This window comes from Propithecus coquereli, unplaced genomic scaffold (assembly GCF_000956105.1).
Source record: "Propithecus coquereli isolate 6110/MARCELLA unplaced genomic scaffold, Pcoq_1.0 Scaffold185, whole genome shotgun sequence".
Lineage (NCBI taxonomy): Eukaryota > Metazoa > Chordata > Mammalia > Primates > Indriidae > Propithecus > Propithecus coquereli.
This window is the reverse complement of record NW_012143301.1, coordinates 248,108-262,910: the sequence shown is the minus strand read 5'-3', so window position 1 is coordinate 262,910 and position 14,803 is coordinate 248,108. Positions and strand designations below refer to the sequence as shown.

The window sequence follows — 14,803 nt, the reverse complement described above, 5'->3', positions numbered from 1 at the left end:
ATCATAGCTCACTGCAGCCTCCAACTCCTGGGCTCAAAGCAATCCTCCTGCCTCACCCCCCAAGTAGCTGGGACTACAGGCGTGCACCACTGTGCCTGGCTAATTTTTTTTGAATTTTTTTGTAGAGACAGAGTCTCGCTATTACCCAGGCTGGTCTCAAACTCCTGGCCTCAGGCGATCCTTTCTCTTCAGCCTCCCAAAGTGCTAGGATTATAGGCATGAGCCACTGCACTTGGCCCTAAAATATGCCTATTATTGTCACAGTGAGGATTAAATGGGTTAATGTAGATTATTTTTAAAGCTGCTGTGCATTGCACTAATCACTTATTCAGTTCTCAATGAATGGTATCTATCATTGGTCTCTTGTGGACTCCTTGATGACAAATCTAATTTTCCCAGTTTCATTAAATATTCTAAAATTTAAATGGATGCAATGCCGGTTAGACTCAAGACAGTAAAAATGGATGTAGAACTAACATGTTCAGTTAGTTGAGTTAATTATTTCAATCATTATTTCACTTTTTGCAGGTAGATATAGCTTGTATGACTGTCGAGGCATATACATACTCTGAAAAACAAATTGGAAGGAGATGGTATGGAAGTGGTTCATGATGTTTAAGTTTTTACTCCGATCCCATTTTATTAACTTTCCTTGAATTGCAGAACGTTATTAATACCATCAGGGTCACTGAGTGAATTGGGATCATGTTAAAAGTTAACACTGTCTCCTGGTCGAATGGACACTGTACTTTAGCCCTTTGATGGATGAAATACGTATAATTTCCCATAGAAAAATATTTCTCTTTTGATGGACAGTGTTCCACTCTATTCAACAGAAAGTTACAGCTGTGCAAGCTATAGCTATAATAAGCATCAGGTTAACTTAAATCATTTATTTTTATTAAAGCATTATGGGCCTTTAGAAAAAGTGACTATCAGGTTAAATGTAGGCTCACAGCCTGAGATGGAATATCAGATTGATTTTACCTTGGCAAAGTGTCCAACCATTCAGGTATGTGAAAGGGAGACTGAACTTGAATTAGCCAGCTGAGCACCTCAGTTTCTGCCTGACTCTGTGCAGATCACAATTAAAGCAAAGTCGCCGTATCAACATATCACTCAGCCTAATTGTTAATAACTCCCCAATTTACTCTCAAGGAAGTCGTGTGATTACCACATGTGTGAGGGAAGGAGAGGGCTCGAGGATGCAGTTAGGTCAACTCTCACAGCATGTACTGAAATGGGAAAGACAGAGAAAGAAGAGAGCCAGAGGGGCTTAGAATCAAGAATTTGGGTTTGGCGATATTAAATTTAGAGGCTTTGTAGATACCGAAGCAGAGATGCCAGGTAGGTATTTTGATACTCAAGTGTGGACCTCGGGAGAGAAGACAGAGCCAGAGAGAGCAGTGTGAGGCTCGTCAGTATACAGATGCCATTTGATCATCAGGACAGCGTGAGCTCACCTGAAGAGTGGGTACCCCGTGAGAGGAGGTCAGAAGCCCGAACCTGGGATACTGTAATGTGGCCTCACCTCCCCCCTGCCAGTCTCTTTCCCTTGATCGTATAATTTTATGTATTTGTTTTATCTTCTTCTTAGTTCTTACCACTATCTGAAATTATTCTCTTCTTGCCTTTTACCTCACCTTGCCAATGCATGCGGGCACTCTGAGCGAGTGAAACAGGGAGGCTGGCTTGCAGAGACCCAACACAGCCTCACACGCCATGGGGACCCACTGCTCCCCTATTCAGGGTGAACTACTCTGCAGCCACCTTCTTCACTCGTGATGCTTGTGTCTCCTGTAACCCCACCATCTTCCTTGTTGCAGCCTCTTTGGGGACCTTGGTCTGTCAGATGGCTTGTGTGTGCCTGAGTCCAGTGACTGATTGTTTCAAGCTCTCTCTGCACAGAGCTCAAGAAGGTGGACGGACTCCTATTTCCCATTCCCGAACAAGCCCTGTGACATTTGAAGCCTGTGGAAGCATCTCATATGGGTTAGGTTGCAGGTCTTCTCAGAGCACGCACAGGACTTTGGGGGAGCCAATTTCCAAATGTCCCATTCCAGCCTAATGGAATCTCATCTCTGACCAAGCCCAGAGTGCTCTGTTACATAATCAGACATAAATGTGATGCCCCTAGGAAGCTAGGTGAGGACCTGGAATCCAGTCAAAGTTGGAGTTCCGGAGCTGAGACCACTTAGAAGTAGAGTTTGTATCTAACTATGGTTTGGGTGCAAAGTAGAATCAGAGGCCTGGGCAGGACAGGGCCACAAGGCAAGAGGACAACCCAGTGTCGTAAGTGCACAGGTTTGTGTGGAGTGAGGAGCTGGATCAGAATCATAGGGATAAGAACAGCAGTCAAGCAAGACAGAGAAAAGCAGGGCAGGAGAGGAGAGGAAGCTGAGGGAATGGTGCTCAGGGAAAGGAAGGCTTTTATAGCATACTTCCACCTGTTAAAGGAGCAGGACACTAGTTAGTAGAGGCTCCAAGATGGTATGAAAAGTTCTAAGCCACAACCCACGGTTATGAGAAGGAAGCCCCATGATGATTAGGGAAAATGTTTTACTGGCCATTTAACACATGTCATGGTGACCTTTATATACCATGGCAGACCTCTCTCTCCTCACAAGCCCTGACAATGCCCCTGGATGAGTACTTTAAGGCAATAAGGAAATAGCCCATTGAGACCACTAGTGTGGACTTCTACACTGCATAGCATGGGCACTCTGGGTCAGCCCTAATGACCCACGTTCCCAAAAGGGCTGCAGATGGGGAACCACAGTCATAAGAATTGGGAGGCAGAGGGCACCTGGCTGTAATTCTACTCATGTATTTGAGAATGCTGATTGCCTAATCCCAGAATCATAGTTTTTAGAACTTAAAGGAACATTTGATATAATGAATTTGGGAGAGAGAAATGTTAAGTGATTCTTCTCAAGGGCATACGACCAGATTGGTGATTTCAAGTCAAAGTGGTTTCCTCTAGACCGAGGCACCTTGACAGCATTGCGATACAGAGACTTAACCCATGGGGAGAGGCACCAGTCCCCACCTTAGTCACAGCAGTAAAACGAGGAATTCCTGACCCCTCGACAGTGAATGCTGGCCCTGTTGGCTTTGGAAGTGAAGGTTGATTGTTAAGTCCTTCCTAGTACAGCCATCCCTTGGTATTCCCGGGGGACTAGTTCCAGGACTCACCGTCCCAACCCCCTGCAGAAACCAAAATCTGTGGATGCTCAAGTCTCTTATATAAAATGGTGTAGTATTAATATTAGCACATAACCCATGCATCATTCTCCCACATACTTTCAGTTATCTCTGGATTACTTATAGTATCTAATACAGTATAAATGCTATGTAAATAGTTCTTATACTGTATTGGGGTTTTATTTATATTATTATTTATTCTTGTATTATATTTTGGTTATTTTTTCCCAAATATTTTTTATCTCTGGTTGGCTGAATCTGTCAATGTGGGACCCACGGACACAGAAGGTCAACTATATCTGGTTTAAGATTCTTCACATCAGGGGCCTTCTCAGAGGATGCTAAGGTTCATCTTCATTCTGCCCATCTAAGGACCTGCCATCTAGTGACCTCTTCTGTACCTTTGAGGTGGAGGCCAGATTCATGACAGACGCCTGAACCTGAGCACCAGCATGTGTTATAGACAGTTCTTCCCTCCCCACCAGGAGGTCGAGGAGGGATGTGCGCCTTAACCCCAGATATGCCACTTCTGCCATTCACTAATTCTTACCCTACATGAAAACCCTGATGGATGAGAAAGCAAACCCAGCAAGCAGCATTCCTGCCATGGCCATGGCTGGTAAGCCTGTCTTCTTGTGATGCTCTGGGACACTCTCATTGCCTGCTGGGACATCCCATCTCAGGTGCAAGGACTGGGTCTGTGTCCTGAAAAACCACACGACTCCCAATAGATGGTAGCTATTTCAAATATGGGAAAATCAGATAAACTAAGCAGAGTTTTCATAAACAATATTGCCTTTGAGGCTGAGCCAAGGAAACCAGACCTGTTTTGATTTGTTTTAGTGAGGCCTGGTAATGACATTCAACAAAGTTTTCTTGACAGATTTACTTCTCCCTGAGGATACCTTTCCCTATTTTTTGTATGGACATGGTCCATGGCCCTTTGATTTCTTTCGTATGTGTTGGTGCTCAGGCTATATTGTAACAAGAGAAATAATGGAATTTAAAGTAAACTTGAACTTCACAGAGAAAAAGAAAGGGAAGGGAAAGGAATATACCAAGTCTCAGCCACCAAGGGAGACAGAAATGCTTCTGTCTCCTAAAGAATAAGAACTAAAACTGTCCCTGAAACTGCTTTAGAGAAAGTGCAAAGCTCTCAGGAGAACAGAAAGGCAAAAGTTTATGTCATATCCATGCAGTACTCAGTGAGGTAATTAGCCCTTGAATTGCTTTTTGTAGATAAATAGTTCAGGTCTTGAAACATTTTTGTCTTCCTAATCTGTTCTGCATGGATGAAAAGCATGAGCTAGTAATGCTGGAATTGACATGACTTTATATACCTTATTAATAAAGGAGAACTGAAGACCAGAATGTTTAAGTGACTTGGCCAACGTCACAGTTAGTGACAGAAATAAGACAAAGAGGTAGATCTTCTAACTTCCAAGCTATTGCCTTGGCTTGGAAGGCATCACCTCCCACAAAAAAAAAAAAAAACTTAATCATGTCATGAGTGTACAAATAGTTTTAAGTCATCATTTTATGAAGTCATCATGGCCAGCAAAATAATAAAATTGTTCTAGATTTATGGATATGTGGTCTATATTGAAACTGATTGCACTGAGTGTGCAATGATTTCCATTGTATCAACCAGGCCTGGAAGGATTATTATTATATGTTAGAGCAAGTGAGGAGAATGAGTCACCTATGGCCACGTGAGGTTCCAGATGAGTGAGACCAACTTCGTTCATTTTGACAGTGTCCTACTTTGACCTAGAACATGGAAATGATAGTTATCTTTCCACTTGTTGATGGTGAAGATGATAATGAACATGGTTGTGAAATACAGCTATTAGAAAAAAAGGGCAAATATGATACAGAATTATCTGATCAAATGAAATAGGAAGAACATAAACTCAGTTTTGATGCCGTGTTTTGGTATATTTGTGTTCCTGGGGTTTTTGTTTGTTTTTTTTGTTTGTTTTTAAATCACCTTCACTGCATTTCTCTTTATAACACAGAGCAAAGTAAGGGTAAAGTGTCTTATTTTTCTCAGTTTCTTAAATATTTATATTACTAATTTATGTGTCTCAGGTTGAATTGGGGTCTGTTATTTATCATCCTGTTGGCATTTATGTCAGACTTTATTCTTTTAATGCATGGTTCTCTATGTATATTTCGTAATGCACTTTATCTTCAATGTGGTTGAGAAACCAGTAACCTTGGTAAATATTTTCTTATACCTGTTAAAGTGATAGATAATCTCATTACCAAGATGGTCCAACTCCTGATAGTCTTTAGTAAAAAGCATGATTTGGGTCTGGTTGGGTTAGAGAAAATTCGCAGGAGCTCCTGGAGAAGAGAGTGGAATCCCTACCTGAAACAAAAGGCTGAATCAAATCTGAGGAGGGTCCCTAGGTCTACCTGAGAAGGTCCCTAGGTCTTCCATCAGCATTGCCTTAGTCTTCATTTCTGACACTCACAAAGGAAAGAGTCTGTTTTGCAATAGACCTCAGGTTCCATTCCCTAGAGTCTCTATTCAGGCTATGTACAAGACTCATTTTGAGCAGGACCTGGAGTTTTCCTTCCTCCTTTATGCTTGGTGCAGTTAAAAACCCAAAGACAGAAAAGATCAACTACAAAAGCAACAACTGCTTTATTTGGGCCATTTCATTAAGGATGTTTATGTTTTTACTCATTGTCTCTTTAATCTGCATTTTTGGAAATCCAGTAATACTAGTTTGAAAATTCTTAAAAATGGGACCTTTTTTTAAATGTTGAAAACTTTTTTTTAAATGTTGAAAGTGGGACATTTTTTTCTGTGTGTAATTTTCATATTACTTAGAAACAGACCCACATATAGTGATCATCTTTGACTACATGCATATGGACATGGCACTTTTTAAAACTTTATGATGCTTTCCCCCTTATTTTGTTAAGCCAGAATTCTTACCAAAAAAAAATCTAGTACACGTGGTCCCAGAATCATGACCTATATCTCAGAAGCTGATTTTCCTATATTCTTCAGGCATCCGGCCCATCTGTTCAGCCCCTGCCAGGGGAGATTTTCATGCCTTCCATCAGCCACTGCCAAAATGCTATTCTTTTCCTCCTCAAAAGAGGTATGTGTGTATTATATATCAACAACATGATATGAGGCTTAACTCGAGGAACTTCATAGGAAAGGGAAGACAATACCATCATACCATTTCTCAGAATGATTAAGGAAAATATGCCTTTCTACCTTTGTGAATCATTTGATTTCTCAAGGCTTCCAGGGAAAAAGACTTGATGTTCAAGAGGACTTTATTACAGTCACGCACCAATGAATTTCAGTCAACAGCAGACTACATATATGACCATGGTCTCCTAAGATTATAATATCATATTTTTACTGTACTTTTTCTATATGTTTAGATACCCAAATCCTTACCATCATGTTACAGTTGCCTATAGTATTCAGTATAGTAACGTGATATACAGGTTTCTAGCCTGGAGAAATAGGCTATATAGTCTAGGTGTGTAGTAGGCTATACCTTCCAGGTTTGTGTAAGTACACTGTGATGTTCTTACAATGACAAAATCACCTAAGGGTGTATTTCTCAGAACATATCTCCACCCATGATTGTGCTTTCTCTTTTACTCTAGCCTCTCTCAATCTGTTAATTCTGCTAATTTGGGAAGCCCATATCCTAAATGACTTTATCCTCTGCTAAACTCCTTTAACCTTTCTAGACCCCAGTCATACAAATGCCAGTAATGGAATTCATCTTTCTAATTCCCTAACCATTAACTTTACTGTTAGCCATAATCCCTGATACCTTAATGTCAGCTTGCTTTACATTTCTTGAAAGGACATCATACCTTTAAAAATAAAATAACAGCAGTCTGAATTTTCCTTTGGGAGGGCATAGCATGGAAAGGGCTTTTTTTCCTGGAAGAGAGAAAGGGGATATTTTCAAAAGCCACCCTATTATGATTCAGATACAGCCAAAAGTAAAGTTAAATACATAGTGAAAATTTAAAGTAGTCTTTGAACTTACTTTACATGCTCACATTTAAGAAGGGCATATTTCGTTTGCTAAAGAATTGTTTTAAATGAAATTGAATTTTGAAAGCATTATTTCTAATGCTTTTTTAAAAAGTTGGCTCCCTTTGATTATATGACCATTGTATGAAAATATTTTTTCCATTTAATTACTCAGACTTTGAAAATAAAAAAAAAATTAAGTGATAGAATTAGGTCCAAATATTATATAATACCAATTAAACATGATTGTAAAAATATCTAAGCTCTTGACTTAAAAAGAAAAATAATCAACATTTGTTTGTTTGAGATCCAAATTTCTTATTCTAAATGTAACATTACGCAGGTTTGTAGCATTTACTCCCAGTAACTCATAGCCCTTTCTCAATGCCTTTCAATCCTTGCTCTTCCATGGAGAGCAGCTATTAATTGAGACCGGCTGGTTTTGCCAAGGCTATGGCAACTTTGCTTACCTATAGCACATATTACTTATATTTTTTTCTTTTTACATTTTTTTCTTTACTGAGCTTTCAATAGGCATGTATTACTTATAGATTATAAATTTTCCTGTTAACTGGCTGAATGTCTCAGCTGGTTTTCCATGCTTAAAAAAAATCTATTGCCTCAAGATATTATTCACTTATTATTTATGAAGGGTCAAGGCAAAGGGATGGAAGACAATATTCCATGCAAATGAAAATCAAAATAAAGTGGATATAGGCATTCTCATATCAGATAACGTAGACTTCAAATCAACAAAAGTAAAGAAAGAATAAGATAGTCATTATATAATGGTGAAGGGAACAATTCAAGAAGATGTGACCATCCTAAATATTTATACACGTAACACAGGCATGCCCAGATTAATAAAGCAAAGCCTACTTAATCTAAACAAAATGATATACAGCAGCATCGTAATAGCCAGGAACTTCAACACTCTTCTGACAGAATGGGACAGATTCTCCAAACAGAAAATAAACAAAGAAACAATGGACTTAAATGGAACTCTGAAACAAATGGGCCTAACAAACATTTACAGAATAGCCTACCCCAAAACTACTGAATATATATGTTCTTCTCATCAGCTCATGGAACATTCTCTAAGTTTGATCATCTCATAGGCCACAAAACTTGACACATTTAAAAAAATAGAAATTATACCATGTATCTTCTCAAACCACAGTGGAATAAAATTTGAAATCAATTCCAACAGAAACACTCAATTCTACACAAAGTCATGGAAATTAAACAGCCTACTACTGAAAAATTGTTGGGTCAAGAAGAAAATTCAGATGGAAATCAAAAGATTCTGTAAATGACAAAGGGGAGACAAGTTATTGAAACGTGGGATTCAGCAAAATCAGTCATAAGAGGAAAATTCATAGCCTTAAATGCCTACATCCAAAAGACAGAAAGATCAAAAATCAACAATCTAATGAATCATCTCAAGGAATTGGAAACAGAAGAGCAAACCAATCCCAAACCCAGCAGAGGAAAAGAAATAACTAAGGTCAGAGCAGAACTAAATGGAATCAATAACAAAAGAATTATACAGAAGATTAATGAAACAAAAAGTTGGTTCCTTGAAAAGATAAACAAAATCAACAGGCCTCTCACTAGATTAACCAGAAACAGAAAAGAAAGGACCCTAATAATCTCAATCAGAAATGAAAAAAGAGATACTACAACTGTTACCACAGAAATACAAAACATCATCTCTGAATACTATAAAAATCTTATGCACATAAACTTGAAAATGTGGAGGAAATGGACAAATTCTTAGAAACACACAACCTCCCTAGGGTCAATCAGGAAAAAATAGAATTCCTGAACAGACTGATACCAAGTAATGAAACTGAAGCAGCAATAAATAAATTTTCCAGCAAAAAAAGTCCTGGACTAGATGGTTTCAGACCCAAATTTTACCAGACCTACAAAGAATAAACTGGTGCCTATACTACAGAAATTATTCCATAACATCAAGAATGCAGGAATCTTCCCCCAACAAGTTCTACGAAGCTAATATCATCTTGATACCAAAGCCAGGAAAGGACACAACAAAAAAAGAAAACTTCAGACTAATATTCTTCATGAATAAATATGCAAAATTTCTCAATAAAATCCTAGCAAACTGAATTCAGCTGTACATCTAAAAAGTAATCCATCACAGCCAAGTGGGCTTCATCTCAGAGATGTAAGGATGGCTGAACACATGCACATCTATAAATGTGATTCACCGCATATAAGTAGAAGCAAAAACAAAGACCATGTGATCCTCTCAATAGATGGAGGAAAAGCATTTGACAAAATTCAGCAGCCTTTTATGATACGAACTCTTAACAAAATAGGCATAGATGGAATATACCTCAAAATTACAAAAGACATATAGCACAAACCCACAGCCAACATCATACTGAATGGGGAAAAATTGAAAGCATTCCCGCTTAGACCTAGAACCCAGACAGGGTTGCCCACGATCATCACTTCTATTCAACGTAGTGCTGTAAGTTCTAGCGAGAGCTATCAGGCAAGAGAAGGAAATCAAGAGTATCCAAATAGGGAAAGAAGAGGTCAACCTATTGCTCTTCACTGACAATATGATCTTCTATCTAGAAAAGATTCTGCCAAGACACTCCTGGAATTAATAAATTCAGCAAATTCCCAGGTTACAAAATCACTGTACACAAATCGATAGAATTCCTATACACCAACAGTCAAGCTGAGAATCAAATCAAAGACTCATTGCCTTTCACAATAGCAGCAAAGAAAATAAAATACCTGGGAATATGTTTAACCAAGGAAGTGAAACACCTCTACAAGGAGGACTTTGAAACACTGAGGAAGGAAATCACAGAGGATGTAAAGAAATGGAAAAAGATATCATGGATTGGCAGAATCAACACTGTTAAAATGTCTATACTACCCAAAGTGATTTACAGATTCAGTGCAATCCTCATTAAAGTACCAACATCATTTTCTGAAGATCTAGAAAAAATAATTCTACACTTTGTATGGAACCAGCAAAGACCCTGAATAGCCAAAGCAACCTTAAGCAAAAATAACAAATCAGAAGGCATCACTTTACCAGAATTCAAGCTATACTACAAGGCTACAGTAACCAAAACAGAATAGTACTAGCACAAGAACAAAGACATAGACCAATGGATCAGAACAGAGAACCCAGATATAAAACCATCCTCATATTGCCATGTGATCTTTGACAAAGCAGACAAAAACATACACTGTGTAAAAGAATCCCTATTCAAAAATGGTTTTGGGAAAATCGGATAGCCACATGTAGAACACTGAAAGAGGATCTGCACCTCTTATCACTCTCAAAAATTAATTCACAATGGATAACAGACTTAAACCTAAGGCATTAAACTATAAGAATTGAAGAATAAAATGCTGGGAAAAAAATATTCTAGATATCGGCCTAGGCAAAGAATTTATGAAGAAGACCCCAAGGCCAATCATACCAACAACAAAAATAAATAAATGGGACCTGAGTAAATTAAAAAGCTTCTGCACAGCCAAGGAAACAATCAATAGAGCAAATAGACAACCTACAGAATGGGAAAAAATATTTGCATACTATTCATCTAATAAAGGGCTAATAACAAGAATCTATAAAGTACTCAAATCAGGAAGAAAAAAATCGAACAACCCTATTAAAAAGTCATCAAAAGACACGAACAGAAGCTTTTCAAAAAAAGATAGACTAATGGCCAATAAACATGAAAAAATGCTCAACATTCTAATCATCAGGGAAATGCAAATCAAAACCGCAATGAGATATTGCCTAAGTCCAGTGAGAATGGCTTTTATCAAAAAGTCCCAAAACAACAGATGGCTGGTGTGGGTGCAGAGAAAAAGGAACATTTACACACTGTTGGTGGGACTGCAAACTAATACAAACCTCTATGGAAAGTATTATGGAGATACCCCAAAGAACTGAAAGTAGCACTACCATTTGATCCAGCATTCCCACTATTGGGTGTTTACCCAAAGGAAAAACAAGTCATTTTAGACACTTGAACTTGAATGTTTATTGCAGCACAGTTCACAATTGCAAAGATACGGAATTAACCCAAGTGCCCATCAATACATGAGTGGATTAATAACGTGTGGTATATGTATATCATGGAGTTCTACTCGGCCATAAAAACAGGTGGTGAACCTAATACCTTTTGTAACAATCTGGATGGAACTGGAAATCATTCTTCTAATTGAAGTATCCCAAGAATGAAAAAGCAAATACCACGTGTACTCACTATTAAATTGGAGCTAATCAGTCAACATTCATGTGCACATATGGAAGTAAAACTCAACAGAAATCAAGCGGGTGGGAGGAGGAGGACAAGGAGGGTATATTCACACCTCATGGGTGCAATGCACACTATCTGGGTGATGGGCACACTTATAACTTTGACTCAAAAGGTACAAGAGCAATTTATGTAACCAAAATGTTTGTACCCCCATAATATTCTGAAATTTTAAAAAAAGGAACAAAATATAATGGTGCCTCTTTACAAGTATGCTTGCGTTTTTGCCTTAGAGCCATATTGTTCAACTTTGGCTTAGAGCTACCAATATGTACAGAAACATGGTAAAAAAAAAACGAAAGAGAGAGAGAGGGACAGTGCGGTGAGATAGAAACATGTCCAGTGAGCTCTGGTCAGGGATTAGCGTTAAGGTGATTTGTATAATATTCTCAGCATAAGTGCCCATGTGAAAGATCGAGATTGTAACAGTCAACTACAATCTTTATGGATAAAACATTTTTGTAAACCTAAAGTATTATAGAACTGTAACATGTTACATATTGTATAAGTTTACTTACTTTTGAGAGCAAAACCTTCAAATGTTCTTTTTAAAATTTAAAAAGATCTTTAAGGGGACTTCTGTAATCTTAAAAATTATTTTCAGGAAGTCTAAGGTCTGCCCTTTAGTATTAGTAGCACGATTTTGTGTGTAAGGAGATTAAGTGTGATAGTTGCTTTTGGAGGTATAAATAAAGGCAGCACTTTAATAAAAAAAATGTTTTAAAATGTTAGCTCTGTTAATCTTAGTCCTTCAAATGTGTTATACAGTTGCAAATACACATCTGTTGCAGACCAGTAGTATGTATACCTAAGGAGATAAATCATGGAGAAAACTCACAAGCATACAAACACACCATTGTTTTCCTTGACAGATTAAAATTTAATTCTCTCCCCACTCTGTACTTCTCTCCGTCTTCCCCATTATCCTCTTGTTGCATTATTGAGGGGCTCATTAGGACAGTAATTTTCTCTATCAAAAAAAGGGGAGGCATGATACATTATTCTTGAAATGAATGATGGTGGTTACCCAGGTGTTTGCTTTATAATTATTTGCTAAACCAAACATTATGTTTTATATTTTTTTCTGTATGCCCATTCACACGTGTGCATAAAAGAGGTGAAATTTGCATATGAGAATGTGATGGAATGGGATGGAACAGATTTAAACAAATTTAAACCTAGGTCTACTTGAGCAAATTGAAAGGATTATATAAGCAATAAACCCTGATTGTTCCAGCTACTCCAGATTGACTATCTCTGTCTCTATGTCACAAATTGAATGGCTAGAGTGGCAAATTACTAAACTTTTTTTTTTTTTTTTTTTTGCTAGTCTATACAGATGTAAGCTGCACTAGAAAGCTATAGGGCAGGCTCTTTCTATGTCACATGTCACTTGCTTGATACTGGCATGAAGCTCTTTTATAGACCTCAGTTAGTAGAGTCACTTTGTGCAGGTACCACTGCCCCATCTCTTCCAGCCATCACTGTTAACATTTATGCCACCTGTGCATGATTTCAGAGCTAGCTGCCCTGGTTTGTTAAATACTATCATAAATGAAGTCAAGAATTACACATCTTTATTACTAACAAGCAGCTTTTTTTTTCCAGCGCCGACTGGGAGATGCAGCAAAGAAAGCCATCAGCAAGCTCCAAGTCAGGACCATCAAGAAGGGTGACAAGGTAACAGCCTCTTTTCTTTTTGATGAGGAGCTATTCGAAGAAGCTCCTAACAGTTCTGATATCCAGGTAGAAGAGAGGGAAGGATGGAAAGGGAAATACATACTAATAGTTGTCCTATTAAGTGTCTGTTACTTATACTTTTCTTTATTAAATATAATTTAAAGCAGTTTAGAAAAGTACATACAATAGGATAATGAAATATCTGGATAGAAAATCAGAGAAATGGAAAAGTAAGCATACAAAAACATAGCTAAGACCAGGATAAAATTAGTAAACAAGTGCATTACCTCAAATGTGTACCAGAAATGGGTCCCAAATTTAGGTTGGGGTTTTCTAGCAGCCAATGCAAAGAAGGAACAATATTCGAACAATATTTAATTACCTTATTCCAGCATCCCACAAGATAAAAACAAAATGGTTGTTCCTGGTATTATGACCCAAGAATGTTTTTCCGTGAATCCTTGCAAGAAAGACAGCATTATATGCTGAGCTGTGTTCTCCACTTCAGTCTGTAGTTTAAATGCAGGAGTTATAGTAAATCCCTCTGAAATCTGGTGTTTAGAACCCCAGAGCCATTGCAACAGCCTCCGTTACTGTAGAATCATGGAATAAAGCCACAAGGAGAGGGACAGCAAGGCAGTATAGTCCAGGCTTCCAGGCCCCCCATTCTCCAGGAGAAGATTTAGAGCAATGTGTGACAATACATGGCTTTGGGACTCCTTTAGAGACATTAGAAGGAATTCACAATTCCACATGTACAGCAGGTGTTGTCTCTAGTCTGAACAATTGATTTATCTCACAATTTATGTGCTGTTATTATTTTTCAACTATATAAAAACTCTGCTGGGCTTAATAAGATAAAGTTCATTTAAAAACATGACTACATTTAGAGGATATTTTGGTCATTACTTTTCCCCCCTCAATCAGAGAATAACAAAAGCACAAGGACTGTTACATAAGTAACATATTGTGAGGTATTAAAAGAGATTTATATACTTAAAAAAATTGGAACCACTATTTTATGTTTGTATTTATAGTTATTTTATAAACTAGATCCCAGAGGAATGAATAGGTTAAGTATAATTCAGATATTTCTCCATATATGTTATTTCTCATCCTTGAGATTTTGATATGTCACCTTTAATTGTAATTAATAGCAGTATCAGGAATGATACATTAGAAACTGGTTCTCCTCACAGAAGCACTTGCAGTGGGACCTAGAAACAGAAAGTAGAAGTTAGAAGGAATGGAAACTAAGCCAATAGATAGTAAATTATTGATTAAGAAATTGGCACCAGGACAGTTGTTGAAAGCTTCGCTCCAGGCAAGCTCTCTCTGGTTTGTTGCTTGGGTGTTTACACAAGAGTTGAAGCTAAGAAAGTAGACTCATCTGTGCTTCTCTGTTGCAGGAAACAGAGCCCGATTTTGACAACTGCGCCGTTTGTATCGAAGGGTACAAGCCCAATGACGTTGTCAGGATCTTGCCCTGCCGGTGAGTCACTAGGCTGCCCGCTTTGGACTGGGGCGTGCGTGGAGCCTGCCTGCTTAGCCTCCTGGCTTGGACCTACTG

General features: G+C 38.1%; 1 protein-coding gene across 1 annotated transcript in view; it reads left to right on the top strand.

Moving 5' to 3' along the window:
• Positions 1-14,803, top strand: part of RNF150 (ring finger protein 150) — a 261,357-nt gene that overhangs the window by 180,069 nt on the left and 66,485 nt on the right. The window contains exons 3-4 of the mRNA XM_012642742.1: positions 13,162-13,233; positions 14,643-14,725. Of these exons, the coding sequence (XP_012498196.1) occupies positions 13,162-13,233; positions 14,643-14,725 (155 nt within the window). The remainder of the gene's footprint in view (positions 1-13,161; positions 13,234-14,642; positions 14,726-14,803) is intronic.